Consider the following 15,711-nt stretch of genomic DNA (forward strand, 5'->3'; position numbering starts at 1 on the left):
GGTGATACGCCAGTATGGTGATGACGAATACACACTTCCAATGTGTGTTTACCGCGATGACGCCAAACACGGATCCGACCATCATGATGCTGTAAACAGAACCCAGTTTCATCCGAAAAAATGACGTTTTGCCATTCGTGCAACCAGGTTCGTCGTTGAGTACACCATCACAGGCACTCCTGTGTGTGATGCAGCGTCGAGGGTAACCGCAGCCATGGTCTCCGAGCTGATAGTCCATGCTTCTGTAAACGTCGTCGAACTGTTCGTGCAGATGGTTGTTGTCTTGTAAACGTCCCCATCTGTTGACTCACGGATCGAGATGTGGCTGCACAATCCATTACAGCCATGCATATAAGATGCCTGTCATCTCGACTGCTAGTTATACGGGGCCGTTGGGATCCAGCACGGCGTTCCATATTTCCCTCCTGAACCCACCGATTCCATATTCAGCTAACCTTGTGTGAATGCTCTGAAAAGCTAATCGTTTGCATATCACAGCATCCTCTTCCAGTTGGTTAAATTTGGCGTCTGTAGCACGTCATCTTCGTGGTGTAGCAATTTTAATGGCCAGTAGTGTATATACAGACAAAATTGATTGCAGCTAGTCGTATCCTCGTCGGTGTTGAAAGTTTCTTGAGTGTGGACGATGCGGCAGGCGCGTGCCAGGGCAGCTCGATGTGGCGGTCGCCCGGCGTGGCGCTGAACTCGCTGGCGGTGACGTCGCGGTCGTCGACGGGCGCGGTGCCGCTGCGCATGCAGGCGCTGGCGCTGGCGCACGAGATCGGCCACAGCCTGGGCGCGCCGCATGACGGCGACGCCGCCTTCGGGACCGACGCCTGCCCGGCCGGCCGCTTCCTCATGTCGCCGCTCAGCGTCAACGGATCGCTCCGCGACCACTACCGCTTCTCCGACTGCTCGCGCAGGGCCGTGCGCCGCGCCGCCCGCAGGCACAAGTGGCGCTGCCTCGAGCCCGCCACGCGGCCCTTCTGTGGAAACGGTGAGAGGGGCGCACTCTGTCTAAATAACAGCTCCATCAGACGAGTGCTGAACTACCACCACTCACACATTTATACACTCCTGGAAATGGAAAAAAGAACACATTGACACCGGTGTGTCAGACCCACCATACTTGCTCCGGACACTGCGAGAGGGCTGTACAAGCAATGATCACACGCACGGCACAGCGGACACACCAGGAACCGCGGTGTTGGCCGTCCAATGGCGCTAGCTGCGCAGCATTTGTGAACCGCCGCCGTCAGTGTCAGCCAGTTTGCAGTGGCATACGGAGCTCCATCGCAGTCTTTAACACTGGTAGCATGCCGCGACAGCGTGGACGTGAACCGTATATGCAGTTGACGGACTTTGAGCGAGGGCGCATAGTGGGCATGCGGGAGGCCGGGTGGACGTACCGCCGAATTGCTCAACACGTGGGGCGTGAGGTCTCCACAGTACATCGATGTTGTCGCCAGTGGTCGGCGGAAGGTGCACGTGCCCGTCGACCTGGGACCGGACCGCAGCGACGCACGGATGCACGCCAAGACCGTAGGATCCTACGCAGTGCCGTAGAGGACCGCACCGCCACTTCCCAGCAAATTAGGGACACTGTTGCTCCTAGGGTATCGGCGAGGACCATTCGCAACCGTCTCCATGAAGCTGGGCTACGGTCCCGCACACCGTTAGGCCGTCTTCCGCTCACGCCCCAACATCGTGCAGCCCGCCTCCAGTGGTGTCGCGACAGGCGTGAATGGAGGGACGAATGGAGACGTGTCGTCTTCAGCGATGAGAGCCGCTTCTGCCTTGGTGCCAATGATGGTCGTATGCGTGTTTGGCGCCGTGCAGGTGAGCGCCACAATCAGGAGTGCATACGACCGAGGCACACAGGGCCAACACCCGGCATCATGGTGTGGGGAGCGATCTCCTACACTGGCCGTACACCTCTGGTGATCGTCGAGGGGACACTGAATAGTGCACGGTACATCCAAACCGTCATCGAACCCATCGTTCTACCATTCCTAGACCGGCAATGGAACTTGCTGTTCCAACAGGACAATGCACGTCCGCATGTATCCCGTGCCACCCAACGTGCTCTAGAAGGTGTAAGTCAACTACCCTGGCCAGCAAGATCTCCGGATCTGTCCCCCATTGAGCATGTTTGGGACTGGATGAAGCGTCGTCTCACGCGGTGTGCACGTCCAGCACGAACGCTGGTCCAACTGAGGCGCCAGGTGTAAATGGCATGGCAAGCCGTTCCACAGGACTATATCCAGCATCTCTACGATCGTCTCCATGGGAGAATAGCAGCCTGCATTGCTGCGAAAGATGGATATACACTGTACTAGTGCCGACATTGTGCATGCTCTGTTGCCTGTGTCTATGTGCCTGTGGTTCTGTCAGTGTGATCATGTGATGTATCTGACCCCAGGAATGTGTCAATAAAGTTTCCCCTTCCTGGGACAATGAATTCACGGTGTTCGTATTTCAATTTCCAGGAGTGTATTTCTGTTCGCCTTAATACAAAGTTACTCGTTTTGAGTGTGCTCTGCTCAGCTGCAGGCATCTTATGCACAGACATATACGGTACAGTCACATTAATCAGTGGAGGATATACACTACTGGCCCTTAAAATTGCTACACCACGACGATGACGTGCTACAGACGCCAAATTTAACTAACAGGAAGAAGATCCTGCGATATGCAAATGATAAGCTTTTCAGAGCATTCACACAAGGATGGCGCCGGTGGCGACACCTACAACGTGCTGACATGAGGAAAGTTGCCAACCGATTTCTCATAGACAAACAGCAGTTGACCGGCATTGCCTGGTGAAACGTTGTTGCGATGCCTCGTCTAACGAGGAAAAAAGTCGTACCATCACGTTTCCGACTTTGATAAAAGTCGGATTGTAGCCAATCGCGATTGCGGCTTATCGTATCGCGACAATACTGCTCGCGTTGGTCGAGATCCAATGACTGTTAGTAGAATATGGAATCGGAGGGTTCAGGAGGGTAATACGGAATGCCGTGCTGGATCCCAACGGCCTCGTATCACTAGCAGTCGAGATGACAGGCATCTTATCCGTATGACTGTAACGGATCGTGCAGCCACATCTCGATCCCTGAGTCAAAAGGGACGTTTGCAAGACCACAACCATCTGCACGAACAGTTCGACGACGTTTGCAGCAACATGGACTATCAGCTCGGAGACCATGGCTGCAGTGACCCTCGACGCTGGAGCACAGACAGGAGTGCCTGCGTTGGTGTACTCAACCTAGGTGCACGAATGGCAAAACGTCATTTTTTCGGGCGAATCCAGGTTCTGTTTACAGCATCACGATGGTCGCATCCGTGTTTGGCGACATCGCAGTGAACGCACACTGGAATCGTGTATTCGTCAACGCCATACTATCACCCCTCTTGATGGTATGGGATGCCATTGGTTACACGTCTTGGTCACCCTTTATTTGCATTGACGGCACTTTGAACAGTGGACGTTACATTTCAGATGTGTTACGACCCGTGGCTCTACACTTCATTCGATCCCTGCAAAACCCTACATTTCAGCAGGATAATGCACGACCACATATTGCAGGTCCTGTACGAGCCTTTCTGGATACAGAAAATTTTCGCCTGTGCCCTGGCCAGCACATTCTGCAGATCTCTCACCAATTGAAAACGCGTGGTCAATGGTGGCCAAGCTTCTGGCTCGTCACAATACGCCGCTCACTACCCTTCATGAACCGTGGTATCGTGTTGAAGCTGCATGGGCAGCTGTACCTGTGCACGCCAATCAAGCTTTGTTTGACTCAATGCCCAGGCGTATCAAGGCCGTTTTTATGGCGAGAGGTGATTGTTCTGGGTACTGATTTCTGAGGATGTATGCACCCAAATTTCGTGAAAATGTAATCACGTGTCAGTTCTAGTATAATATATTTGTCCAATGAATACCCGTTCATCATCTGCATTTCTTCTTGGTGTATCAATTTTAATGGCCAGTAGTGTAACAGCTCCATCAGACAAGTGCTGATTATTTATTTCAAACCACCACCACTCACATTTATATTTATGTTCACCTTAATACAAAGTTACCCGTTTTGAGTATGCTCTGGTCAGCTGCAGGCGTCTTTATGCACAGATATATAGAGTCAAGGCACATTAATGAGACCACCGCCTATGTGTGACTTCAGTGTGCAATAACCTCTCACAGTCAGTAGCTGGCAGGCAGCACTAGCAGTGCACAGCAGTCGAGTCATTGTCGTTCTGCAGAAATGGAGGAGTTTAACTGACGTCCATTCGGGTCAAAGGTGGAAGCATTTCCGGAACGGCTACATTCATAAACTTTTCATGTGCTGCTGTGGTTAAAATGAATTGTGCATGGCAAAATGGTGCTATCCAAAACTGGAGCCGACGTAACTTTAGTGCAACATAGGCTATGACGAGAGGGGTGAAATACAGCCACAGAGACGTGTACAGGCGAATAGACGTGCAACTATTGAACAACTCACCGCCCAGATGAACCAAGAGGTTACCAACAGTGTCTCCTCAATGACCATTCAGCAAATGTTGCTGTGTATACACCCCAGTAGCAGGCATCTGGTTCAATGCATCCGAGCTGACTGCTGTTCATCAGCGACAGAGGCTGGAATTTGCATGCTAGTGCCACAACTGGATGTCAGCTGAGTGGCGTGGGGTATCCTCTTCAGGTGAACCACGTTTTGTGCTCCATTGGTCAGATGGCTGTCGGCAAGTACGGAGTGAAAAGTCTGAAAGTAAACACCCTGAAACCTGTAACAATCGGAAGCGTCCGGGCTGGAGGGCATTCACTGGGTGATCACCTCATTCTGGTGGCAAAATGGAATAACACAGGAATGTGTCTCTCCTTAGGGATCATGTCAACATCTACATGCAGTATGTTTTTCCTTGTCACTATGGCATCTACCAGCAGGACAGTGCAACATGTCACACAGATTGCAGTGAACGTGTGTGGTTCAAAAGAGCACCAGGATGGTTTACTGTACTTCCCTGGCCACCAGAATCTGTAGCACCACCTCGACTGGTGTGTTTGCGCCTTGGATCCTCACTCGAGAAACTTAGTGCAGCTGGTAATGTCACTGAAGTCGGTATGGTGCCACATCACTCATCACTATAGGTACCTTCCAGAGCCTTATTGACTCTCTTCCTGCAACCCTCACAGCGGTGTGCACTGCAGAAGGTGGCTTATTCAGGCTTGTGACAGGTGCTCACATTAACGCGGCTGATTTTAGTGAATGACGAAATGTCTTCACTAACTGCTGTACCACGAATAAGTACTGGCGTGGATTCGTGAAATTCTTGTAAATTTCGCGCAGCTATGGCTGGAAGGACGTAGTTAAGGGACCGACTGGTCATTGAATGACAGGAGCGGGCAATGTTGATTTTTCGCAAACGAGTCTGCGAGGCAGGTTTGCGACACCGCTCGCATACTAAAGCCTAGTTTACACGACGACACTAGGTTGCAGGCAACTGCGCTACCGGCCACTGCGCGTGCGCGCCGCGCGTCTGCACAACTCGTCGGAGAAGCTAAACAGTTTCTGCGTGTTCCAACCTTCGCGACACTAGTTCCATGAGTTTTGGGTTTGTGTGTGTTCGCAGACTGTAGATAAACTGAAATATGAAGTGGGGAAGGGAGAATAATGTTCGCTTTTTGTATATATATGTGCTTCACATAGGTGTTTGTAGGATTTCAGTGATGCTGATTACAAAAATAAGCAACATCTTGCTGCTCCTGAGACCGTCATGTGCGAGCAGAACATAGTTTGACAATATCTGAGCTGCTGGCACGTTTCGAGATTTGTGTACACTGGGCATCTTTTTTCGAATGTTTATTAGGTTGTCTGCCGAGTCGTGGTGTCGTAAGATTTCGACGAGTTTCCTAGTCAACAACTTCAGGCAAAGCGGTAGGTTCCTGTCCAGTTTGTTCCTTCACAGCCACGTTGCCCAGTGGGGTGCCACCGGGAGGGAAGTCGCGTGGATTGTGGTGGTGGTGGGAAGGTGGGGACTTGCCATGTGTGGAAGGGGCTCATTCCATGAAATCCTTGTGACACCAGTCTGTTCTGCACATTGCCTCCGCCGTGACACCAGTCTGTTCTGCACATTGCCTCCGCCGCCATGTGTGGAAGGGGCTCATTGCATGAAATCCTTGTGACACCAGTCTGTTCTGCACATTGCCTCCGCCGCTTTCATATCAGATGGAAACTGATGGAAACTGCAACAGGACTGTGGTTTTCAACTGAGCTGTACCGGAACTCAACGCCCAGGTCTTCCTCAACCCTCCCCCCCCCCCCCCTCCCACCAGCACTACCGACTGTGATATCTCTACCGGAGGCATGTGACTGGCTTTCTGTTGAGCCCTCAGCTGGGAAGTCTGTAGTCCAGGTGCCATAAAAATAGGAATGGGACATGAATGTGGTACTTTGACTGAAGATGACGAATAGGAAATTACCCGTGACGCTGTGACAACACAACGCCACGATGCAACTGATAGCCTGAGAAATTTCATAAATGAAAATCTTCGATCTTTCGTTAGGTGGATAACCTTCTCAACTCGTTTTGACTAACAATAATGGTATCTTATCTACCGTGAAGGGGTAACGGCCTGCCACACTGGATACACGGTTCCCGTGAGGTTACTGAAGTTAAGCGCTTTTGGGCGTGGTCGGCACTTGGATGGGTGACCACCCAAGCCGCCATGCGCTGTTGCCATTTTTCGGGGTGCACTCAGCCTCGTGATGCCGGTTGAGGAGCTACTCGACCGAATAGTGGCTGCTCCGGTCAAGACTACCATCATAACGACCGGGAGAGCGGTGTGCTGACCCCACGCCCCTGCTATCCGCATCCTCCACTGAGGATGACACGGCGGTCGGATGGTCTCGGTAGGCCACTCTTGGCCTGAAGACAGAGTGCTCTTTTTATCTACTGTGCAACTGGAGTAACACTTTAGGAACCTCTTGTTTATTTACCTTGATAGATGCTTCAACGGCCGCATGGAGGGGCTGCGCGGTTAGAGGCGCCATTTCACTAACACTGCGGCCCCTCCCGCCGGAGGTTCGAGTCCTCCCTTGGGCATGGGTGTGAATGTTGTCCACAGCGTTAAGTTAGTTTAAGTAGTGTGTAAGTCTAGGGACCGATGACCTCAGCAGTTTGGTCCCTTAGGAATTCACGCTGTTGAACAGTTGAACAGATGCTTCAACAGATGTATTATGGGTGAAAATCTAAAAAAAATTTAGAAATATCGTCTCTCTTGGACACTTCGCTATTTACAGAACTGTTCAGTATAAAGTGTCTTTTATCAAATTGTTTGTCTCGGTATCCTCTTCTGCATTAAGACGAGCTTCATACATTTTATCTGTGACAGCTTATACTATCATATTAACTTGCTAAAACACCCTAAAACACCCAGCCTGTTGGCAGATGACCTGAATACTTGTTCAAACAGGAATTTTCGTTGTCAGTATTTGGAGATCAAAAATAAGGAGAGGGTGGTGCTTATCAGCAGATTACACACCACTGTAGCAGCTTGGTTGCAGAATCATACAGGAGTGCAAAATGATCCGTCTGGACGAATGTCGTGGCCAAAATGTATGAAGCATTGATTTTTGTGTCTGTGCAGCTCCATTCGCTAAAACATTTCAGTATTCCTTTCTAAGTCACGTTGTTACTTCAGAATATATCTTTTTGGATGATCAAAAGTCCTTGTATGCACCATAAAGTAAATATCAATCAGTGAATGAAGGTGACATAGTGAAGGTACAGAGCTTACGGTAGAAAGAGAGATAATGTAAATCAAGATGAATCGGAACCATAGAAAGAATTTATTATATTGATGAACACTGGCATAGAGTTGAACCAACATGGACCGTCGTAGCTCCGCTCAGTTCGATGCCTTCCCTGGTTAGAGTCGTTGTTTTGTCTTCAGACCTGTAGTTTGTACGATATACAGGGTGGGTCAAAAAATGTATACACACTTTGAATTGCCATAGATAATTTATTTCCCATTCTACAAGGTTAAATATCTGTGAGAAAGTAATTTTATGTTTCTTCAAGAGGTGGCAGCAGTGGCAAGGAAGTAAATGCAAAATGGTGGACATGCTTTTGAGGTTTGAAGCACGGAAGCAGATAATTAAGTGGCACTGGAAGTTTGATAATGTGGCTGCAGTTCGAAGACAATGGAGAAGTAAGTATGGTACAGAACCACCTTCAAGGTTAATAATTACACGTCTACGAGACAAATTCGAATTTCTTGGAACAGTGTATGATGTACATAAAGGTTGAGCAGGGCGACCTTGTACAGCTACAAGTGGTGATTCCACAACTGCGGTCTTGGAACTGTTTCAGCATTCACCTAAAAAATCTTCAAGGCAAGCAGCATGTGAGAGTAATGTAAGTGCTAGTAGTGTGCTACACATTCTGAAGAAAGGCAATTTTCTACATCTACATCTACATCCATACCTCGCAAGCCACCTGACGGTGTGTGGCGGAGGGTACCTTGAGTACCTCTATCGGTTTTCCCTTATATTCCAGTCTCCTATTGTTCGTGGAAAGAAGGGTTGTCGGAATGCTTCTGTGTGGGCTCTAATTTCTCTGATTTTGTCCTCATGGTCTCTTCACGAGATATACGTAGCAGGGAGTAATATACTGCTTGACTCTTCGGTGAAGGTATGTTCTCGAAACTTTAACAAAAGCCCGTACCGAGCTACTGAGCGTCTCTCCTGCAGAGTCTTCCATTGGAGTTTATCTATCATCTCCGTAACGCTTTCGCGATTACTAAATGATCCTGTAACGAAGCGCGCTGCTCTGCATTGGATCTTCTCTATCTCTTCTATCAACCCTATCTGGTACGGATCCCACACTGCTGAGCAGTATTCAAGCAGTGGGCGAACAAGCGTACTGTAACCTACTTCCTTTCTTTTCGGATTGCATTTCCTTAGGATTCTTCCAATGAATCTCAGTCTGGCATCTGCTTTTTCATGTGTACATTCCAAGGTTGGTGCAACAACTAAGTGACGATGATCCAGATCGAAGGTTAGCATTTTGTGAATGGGTTCAGGAGATGGTGAGACGTGAATCGGGATTGATGGGTAGCATAATTTGGTCGGATGAAGCCCAATTCAAACTCGATGGAAGTGTCAATAGGCACAATTGTGTGTACTGGGCTGAAGATAATCCTCACATTACAGTTGAAAAGGCTGTGAATTTGCCTGGTGTAAATGCATGGTGTGGTTTGTCTGCAAGTAGACGCATTGGGCCTTTCCGCTTTGAAGGTACTGTTACTGGAGAAACGTGCCTAACAATGCTTGCTGACTCCATATTCCCTGCCATTCGTGCATTATACGGTAAGGATGATTTTATTTCCAACAATATGGCGCCCCGCCGAACTATCATAGGGATGTACGAGCATATCTGGATCACAATGTGCCAGGCCAGTGGATAGGACGCATGGGACCAATCGAGTTTTCTTCTTATAGGGCACAGTAAAAGATGTGTTGTAGAAACGTAAACCACGTTACCTGGACACACTTTGGAATGAGATTCAGGCGGTGTGCACAGAAATCTCAATGGACACTTTGGTACGATGTATGGAATCAGTGATGACTCGTACTCAGAAATGTATTGATGCTGAAGGCCACCAGTTTGAACATTAATCACATTTGCAAAGTACATTTATTTTTCCAGTTGGACTTTAAGCTTTCCATTTCCAGAAATGTAACATTGTAGAACGGGAAATAAATTTTCTGTGACGCTTCAAAGTGTGTATACATTTTTTTTTACGCACCCTGTAGACTTTCAGATTCCGTTCCACTGTACAGTGTTTGATTATCCCTGCTCACGGAAAACTCACCATGTAAGATGATATATTGAAAGAGCCAGCCCAGAGGTCGTGGACGCGAGTGCCGCGGTGTCCACAGGGCTGGTGGAGGGCGCGGAGGAGTGCGACTGCGGGATGGATGTGGAGTGCCGCGAGGTGGACCGCTGCTGCGTGCCGCGCGGCCGTGCCGCCGCCTGCCGCGTCAACCGACGAGCCGGTCACGCCTGCCACCCCTCGCTTGGGCCCTGCTGCCTCTGCTCCTGCCAGTTCGCCGACCTCTCGCACCTCGGCATCGTAAGTCTCAAATTCTCACCTTGTGACCGACCTGTCGCTTCAGTGTGTCAACACTTTTACGAGGTACGAGGGTCACTCCAAAAGAAATGCATACTATTATTGTAAACATACAGTTTTCATTCGGCATGTGTGAAAGTTTTACAGTGTGTAGGTACATCCTTCCAACTTGTTTTCAAACTTAGTGCAACCTGTTCCCGTGAGTGGCGCCATCATAGCATGTCTTCAAGATGGCTGCTACACTTGATGTTCATCAGAAGCAACATGGTGTCGTAGAATTCCTGTGCTGTGAAAACGAGACAGTGAGAAACATCCACAAGAGGTTGAAAAAGGTGTATGGGGATGCTGCTGTCGATTGCAGTACAGATAGTCGGTGGTTACGTGAAGAAGACGGGCACGGCAATATTGAGGATTGTCCTCGCAGCAGCAGGCCTCGTACTGCACATACTCCAGACGATGTGCAGAGAGTTAACGAATTGGTGACTGCTGACAGATGCATCACAGTGAACGAATTGTCACACTACGTTGGGATAGAGGAAGCAAGTGTTTGCAGAATATTCAAAGTGTTGTTTTTAAAAAAGGTTTGTGCCGGGTGGGTTCCCAGGATGTTGACAGTGGCTCACAAAGAAACAAGAAAAACGGTATGCAGCGAACTTTTGGAACAGTACGAGAATGGTGGAGATGAACTTCTTGGAAGAATTGTGACAGGTGATGAAATATGGCTCCATGATTTTTCACTAGAGATGAAGGGGCAATCAGTGGAGTGGCATCAAGCAAATTCACCCAAGGAAAAAAATTAAAAACCGCACCTTCTGCTGGAAAAGTTACGGCTACGGTGTTTTTCGACTCTAAAGGACTATTCCTTGTGGACGTCGTGCCAAGTGGAACCACCATAAATTCTGATGCATATGTGACGACACTGAAGAAACTTCAAGCTTGACTGGGTCGTGTTCGACCACATCATCAAAAGCAGGATGTTTTGCTGTTGCACGACAATGCACGGCCACATGTCAGTCAAAAATCCATGGAAGCGATCACAAAACTCAGATGGACAACACTGAAACGCCTGCCTCACAGTGGTTGAAAGTGTTGGCGCTAAGAAAGATTTGTGCCAGGTGAGTTCCCAGGATATTGACAGTGGCTCCATGTGACTTTTATCTCTTTGGGAAACTGAAAGACTCTCTTTGTGGAACGAGGTTTGAAGATGATGACTCCTTTGTGCACGCTGCCAAACAGTGGCTCCAACTGGTTGGTCCAGAATTTTACCGTGCGGGTATACAGGTGCTGGTTCCAAGATGGCGTAAGGTAGTTGAGAGGGATGGAACTTATGTGGAGAAATGAAAATATCGTTCCTAAAGGATGTATCTACACACTGTAAAACTATCAAGCATGTGGAATAAAATATGGATTTAAAAAAAAATAGTGTGCAGTTATTTTACTCTGATAAATGAAATTATTAGCTTTACTCATGGGAACTTTACTTTAATGTACCTTTTGATTCAATGCAAGCACAGGATGCGGAGAACGACATAAGGTGTGAGATGAAACTCTAATTTTATCTATAAAATATTTATTGTTCAAAGTTTTAAGGCACATGTAAAAAACTAAAAAAAAACTTCTATAGCATGGATTTACGAGAAAGTTTCACAAAACGCTTATTGCATCAACAATGGAATTTCTGTCTAGCTCTTAGACATTATTTAACCAAAGAAAACCTATTTTATTAATTATTCTTTCTAGTTTCCCCAGGTATGTGCCGAGTTTCGCTCAATATATAGCGTATTACGTGCATAGCGCCAATTCTTACTTTGATGCTGTCACGACCCGGCTGTCTCCTGCAGGCATCTAGCTCTGACTCAAAACACGTCTGCTGTCTCTGCACATCTCCTCACCACTACTCAAACTTTTATTTCGTGCACCTAGCTCTGTTAGCTGTCAAAGATCTTACTACTCGAAGATGTACTACTCGTCCAACCTTGCGGTTGGGAACTATCGACATTTTTCACAGGCTCTATCCTGTTCGAATCTCAGCACATACCTTTCAAGGTAGTAATGAGTGGGGGTACAGTATACCTTCATAGTGTGCCAGGGCTATAACTAGTAACTGGGCAATGGCATTGCCACTTTGGATACACCGTTCCTCGCTAATCACCGGATTTAAGCAGTTCTTGGATAAATGACCACAGGAAGACACCGGATGTTCCCGACTCAACAAATGTAAGTCCTTGGAGTGCCGTAGAGTTGAATGACTTGCACTATGCTGTTGAGCTGTACGAAATTATTATTATTATTATTATTATTATTATTATTATTATTATTACTAGCAGTTGTAAAAAAAACATTCATGCAGATATGACATACATGTTATTGCCTTATTTTTTATTTTATTTATTTATTTATTTATTATTGGGTAGGCTAGTCATAGAGACTGGTTTACCCTATACCACAACAGGCAATATTGCCACTTGGCGGTGTGAACTGCCAATACCAATAATTTGTCCCCCCGCTGCCTATACCTGAACATGGTGCTAGGCCCGGCTCCTACTTTCGTTCTCACTGCTAATTCCACCTGTGATTTCTGAACGCTGTTATCAGGGGTTCGCCTTGGGTAAGTGGCAATAGCACCACTGGGGAATGGAGGAGGTGGGCGACTGAGGTTTACACATTGCCATTAGGCACTACCCCGGATACTAGAATACACGGTAGGGATGACGAGGTGTACGCGCAGTAGCAAGTCGCACCGCTGACGTCAGGGGGAACACAATTAGCGTGCAGTTGTCGTAACACATTGTGTTGTTATTGCGTTTACGAGCGGAAACAATGTTGTTTACGGCAGAGTGGATTTTTATCAGTGACTGCCGACTGAGTAAAGAGTTACGCCGCAGTTATCGGGTATTAAGGGATTTTTTTGGGTAAGTTTCCAAGTGAACTGTAATGATTTGCTGCGCGCCCTAAAAAGAATGATACGAAAAATTGGATAAATGCTTGTAATCGTACAGATTCGTTTACAGCTGAAAATGATTGTGTCTGATCAATACAGTTAACTGATTCGGATTGTGAAAGGGATTTGGAAAGTGAACTGTTGAATATGCCTTCGAAACGTAGGCTAAAGACTGATGCTCTTCCAACTTTAAATGTACCATCCTCCGGTGGTGACTAGGGTGTAGTAACGAGCCTAATAATGAGTGAAATACTTGGGCCCAAAAACGATACTACGGTAAAGAAGCAGAAGATATTTCAGAGGTAAACATATTCCCAACTAATGAAGAAATTACTACTACAAAAACCGTTAACCGCGAAAACAAACCCTGTTGTCAATGTGACAGTTCGTGCTTACACTAACAATTAGAAACCCTGCTGTGAATGTGACAGTTCGTGCTTACACTAACAATTCGAAATTATGGAAATAGAAATAAAAGACCTTAGGTAAAAGAATGTAGGTTTACAGGATCGCCTCTCTCTATATAGCGCTGAGTTACTGAAATTAAAATATTTTCAAAAAACGATTCTGGGCTCTTTTTCTGACTGTCAACCGTAACGCGAGCAAGAATGAAAAAGAATTTGATGTATTGGTGGAAACTCGAGATACGACTGTAGAACCGGTCGCCATCTTCTGACAAGCAAGACACTTATTGTCTACAGGAGTGTGAATGCGACAACAAGGAAGTTGAAGAGATTGTTTCAGAGGTGGGAGAGATTTTTGAGAATTGTTCTGAATATGAAGAGGAAAATGTTCTAGATTTGAAGGAAAATGTTGAGCTGCTAGGGATGATTGCTGGATATGTTACTCATAGAGTTAAACGCAAGAACACCGAATCAGCACATTTGTGTGGTAAACTAACTGATTACGTAAATGTTTCAGGCAATTTCAAGAGGATTTTTAATGAAGCCAACTGAAAGATTTATGGAATTCACTCTGAGAATGGGAAGAGAATTTCTACAATTCCACGCTAATTTCTTTGATCGTAATCCAAAAGTATTTTAATGTAAAGTATATTATAACTGAGAAGCATCTAGGAATGGAGGAATTTGCTGTAATGTGTTTCATAAGGCCACACACTTTCATCAGAATGAAAGCTATCAGGAAAGAAATGCAAAGCGAACTGAGACTGAACAAAGACAAAACCTGAAAAGAAGTAAAAAAAAAAGTTGCAATAAACTTTCCAGAATAGAAAAACGAAACTTGTTAATATATTTAAAGAGTCTGAAATGCATGAGAGGCGTTCCTCAGCATTAAAGGCCTGTGGTATAAGTCTATATGACATTCTTCCGCAGAAAAAAAAGCAGGTACCTCTGACATTGTGAAAGAGGATGATGGCCTTTGGAGGACTTACACTAACATTTCTGCCACCATAGAAAAGAATATTCTAATATGAAGCTTAACAATAATAAAAATACACTAAGACACAGAAAATCTGGATTTCACACATACCTGTGTATGAGTTAAACATGCGTTCGCTGCGCGCCCGGAATCTGCAGCGCTGTGTGGAATGGTGAGAGGGTTCACAGTGACGCCACAGCTCACAGTCCACCTACACTTAACTGTGTATTCTAGTATCCTTTGGAACTAACAGTAATGCTACTGTTTGCCAGAGTAGGAAATCCAGATTCGAGCCCCAGCCTCGAACAAATTTTTATTGTCACGATCTATTCATTCTTTTGGGAGTCACAATTTTTACGAATGTAAGCGTAGATCATGGCCGACTGGAGTTCTCTGACCATTGGGATTTCGGCATTCTGGCAGGATTGCCTCTCGGCGACGAGGCTGGTGGATGCGAAGTGCCCTTGCGCTTCGAAGCACGACTGCACCTGTGGCGTGCTGGGCCGGTGTGTGGGCAACAGCTGTCACGCCGTCGAATGCGCGGTGCTGCAGCTGCGAGAGTGCGAATGCACCCCACACAACGGCAGCTGCCGCACCTGCTGCCAGCTGTCTGCCGGCGACTGCCTCACAGCTGCAGACGCCGCTGTGCGTCTTGCGCAGCAAGGCGCCTTCACACTGCAGGTGAATTTTCCATAGCGAAGCTCACGCAAAATACATGGCATCGGTGTAGAGACGCATCCTCGTCTAGAGTGCTGGGCGTTTCCATTGCTCTGTTCCGATGAGGCGCCTGTTTGAGCTGATGGTCCTCAGCCGACCCGTACACTGCGAGCACTCTCGTTGCAATCGCTTATGCATCAGCGTACTATACCGCATTCTTCCCGCACCTTACAGTATCCGATCAAAAGTAACCGGACACCTATTACTGGACATAAACAGGGGTTGCGTCCACCCATCGCCTTTTGATGGTTTGAGCTCTGGTGGTGATTCTATCAGCGAGGTGTCATTACCCAATAGGTGAAACCAGAAAAGGCAGCGCTGTTGAACATTGGATTGTGGAGCGAAGCCGCAAAAAGTGGACGCGCGGTCAGGGGCGCCATGTAAAGGATTGGGCGGCCCCTCCCGCCGGAGATTCGAGTCCTCCCTGGGGCATGGGTGTGTGTATGTGTTGTTCTTAGCATAAGTTAGTTTAAGTAGTGTGTAAGTCTAGGGACTGATGACCTCAGCAGTTTGGTCCCTTAGGAATTCACACACATTTGAA

General features: G+C 47.2%; 1 protein-coding gene across 1 annotated transcript in view; it reads left to right on the forward strand.

Moving 5' to 3' along the window:
- LOC126267672 (disintegrin and metalloproteinase domain-containing protein 10-like) overlaps positions 1 to 15,149 on the forward strand; it is a 37,648-nt gene extending 22,499 nt beyond the window's left edge. The window contains exons 3-5 of the mRNA XM_049972972.1: positions 602 to 997; positions 9,942 to 10,135; positions 14,877 to 15,149. Of these exons, the coding sequence (XP_049828929.1) occupies positions 602 to 997; positions 9,942 to 10,135; positions 14,877 to 15,149 (863 nt within the window). The remainder of the gene's footprint in view (positions 1 to 601; positions 998 to 9,941; positions 10,136 to 14,876) is intronic.
- The last annotated feature ends 562 nt before the right edge of the window (positions 15,150 to 15,711 follow it).

Source organism: Schistocerca gregaria, chromosome 4 (assembly GCF_023897955.1).
Source record: "Schistocerca gregaria isolate iqSchGreg1 chromosome 4, iqSchGreg1.2, whole genome shotgun sequence".
NCBI classification, from domain to species: Eukaryota; Metazoa; Arthropoda; class Insecta; order Orthoptera; family Acrididae; genus Schistocerca; species Schistocerca gregaria.